At 38.6% G+C, this 1,487-nt stretch overlaps 1 protein-coding gene across 1 annotated transcript; it reads left to right on the forward strand.

Annotated features, from left to right (window-relative positions):
* The first annotated feature begins 501 nt into the window (after positions 1-501).
* LOC120172001 lies at positions 502-1,114 on the forward strand. The gene is made up of 2 exons (XM_039179587.1): positions 502-574; positions 653-1,114. Exons 1-2 carry the CDS (start codon positions 572-574, stop codon positions 1,046-1,048), a joined length of 399 nt encoding a protein of 132 aa, XP_039035518.1. The 5' UTR covers positions 502-571; the 3' UTR covers positions 1,049-1,114.
* Positions 1,115-1,487: the final 373 nt, after the last annotated feature.

The following is a 1,487-nucleotide window of genomic DNA, read 5'->3' on the forward strand; positions in this document are numbered from 1 at the left end:
GTGAGGCTTAAAGATCATTTAAACCTTTCATTGGAAAATGATGAGGTTGAATTCCTCAATGGAACACGTGCGGATTTGCATCCGAACCTTGAAATTACGTCCATAGTCGTTCAAGTACCATTTACGAATAGAGAGAGCTTAAGATACAGAAGAGGGGATAAATTTGGTGATAAGACGCATTTAGATCTACTAAATGTCTCTATGGTTGAGGAAAGCAAAAGCAAGATATAAGACAGAGGGAGCCAAGAGAAGGTCAAAGTCATTATTCCAACTGGAAACCATGGCTTTCCTTGTGCTGAAATCCTGGGTCCTTCGCCATTACTAGATAGGTGGAGGTTCGGCGGAGGCTGCAATTGCGGTGGCTGGGACATGGCCTGTCCTCTTATAGTTTTCGGAAATCCCAATCTACATTGTTTCGAAGATCAACCATTTGTGAATAGCAAGCAGCCATTTGAACATTTTCTTCAGGCGCAGTTTCATTCCAAAGCAATTTTTTTCTCAAATACATGATGAAAGTTCCACCATATTATTGGATGAGGACAACACTAATTGTAGAAAAGCATTTTGCTTCATGGTACTGCTTCCAATTAATGTTAGTTTCTGTAGGTTAGATTAGATCCCTATTACTAATACAATTTTAATTACTTTGTAGGGTGTCAAAGAGAATGCACCAGCATTGACCATGACAGCCATTGAAGGAGGGTATGCAATTGATTTTCATGCAAAGTTATCCGCGTTACAAGCATTTTCCATTTGTGTTGCTGTACTACATTGTACAGAAACCTCTGCTACCGCTCGGGAGATGGAAACCAAACGTTCGCCGCAATACAATTCATTAAAAATGCTTATCGACGAGGAGGTGAAATTCTTAATAAATGCAGTCGCGGAGGGGAAGAAAGGCAGAAAGAATGTGGAAGCTGTCCCAGCGTCCTATGTGATTAACCCTCCTTTCTCTCCGGTTGCTCGTGTCTATACCATAAACTATTACCCTGTTCACTTGAAAATGGCCTATTGGTATATGTTTCAGAGTCTCTGTAATGAGGGATAGACAGTGTTTGCACTAAAAACGGCGAGGAGTTGAGCATTTCGCCATTTCCAAACAAAAGGGATGTCTATGTTATGCGGAATTGATTCTCAGCTTACATTTCTGCACGAACCGATGGCTACATCGAACGCACAAGAAATTCGTCATTATGCCATTGATTCATCCTTCACTCTGTAAATTAGAATTATAATATAAACACCATAATGTTCATAATTGTAACTTTGATAGCATGGGGAAGATAGTCATGTAGTTATTGAGACTTTTTGGAGATGAAAACCTTTTCTGTTTACTTGTATCATGTCGAGGCTATTGAGCTATAAGGTATATAATAAATCATATAAAATTTTACCTATGAGTGTTTTTCTTCAAACCTTTTACTATATCTTATGTTTTTGGAGCCAAACCGATAAACATTGTTCACAAAAATGTTCTATATCGTAAA

This window comes from Hibiscus syriacus, unplaced genomic scaffold (assembly GCF_006381635.1).
Source record: "Hibiscus syriacus cultivar Baekdansim isolate YM2019G1 unplaced genomic scaffold, ASM638163v2 tig00111841_pilon, whole genome shotgun sequence".
Lineage (NCBI taxonomy): Eukaryota > Viridiplantae > Streptophyta > Magnoliopsida > Malvales > Malvaceae > Hibiscus > Hibiscus syriacus.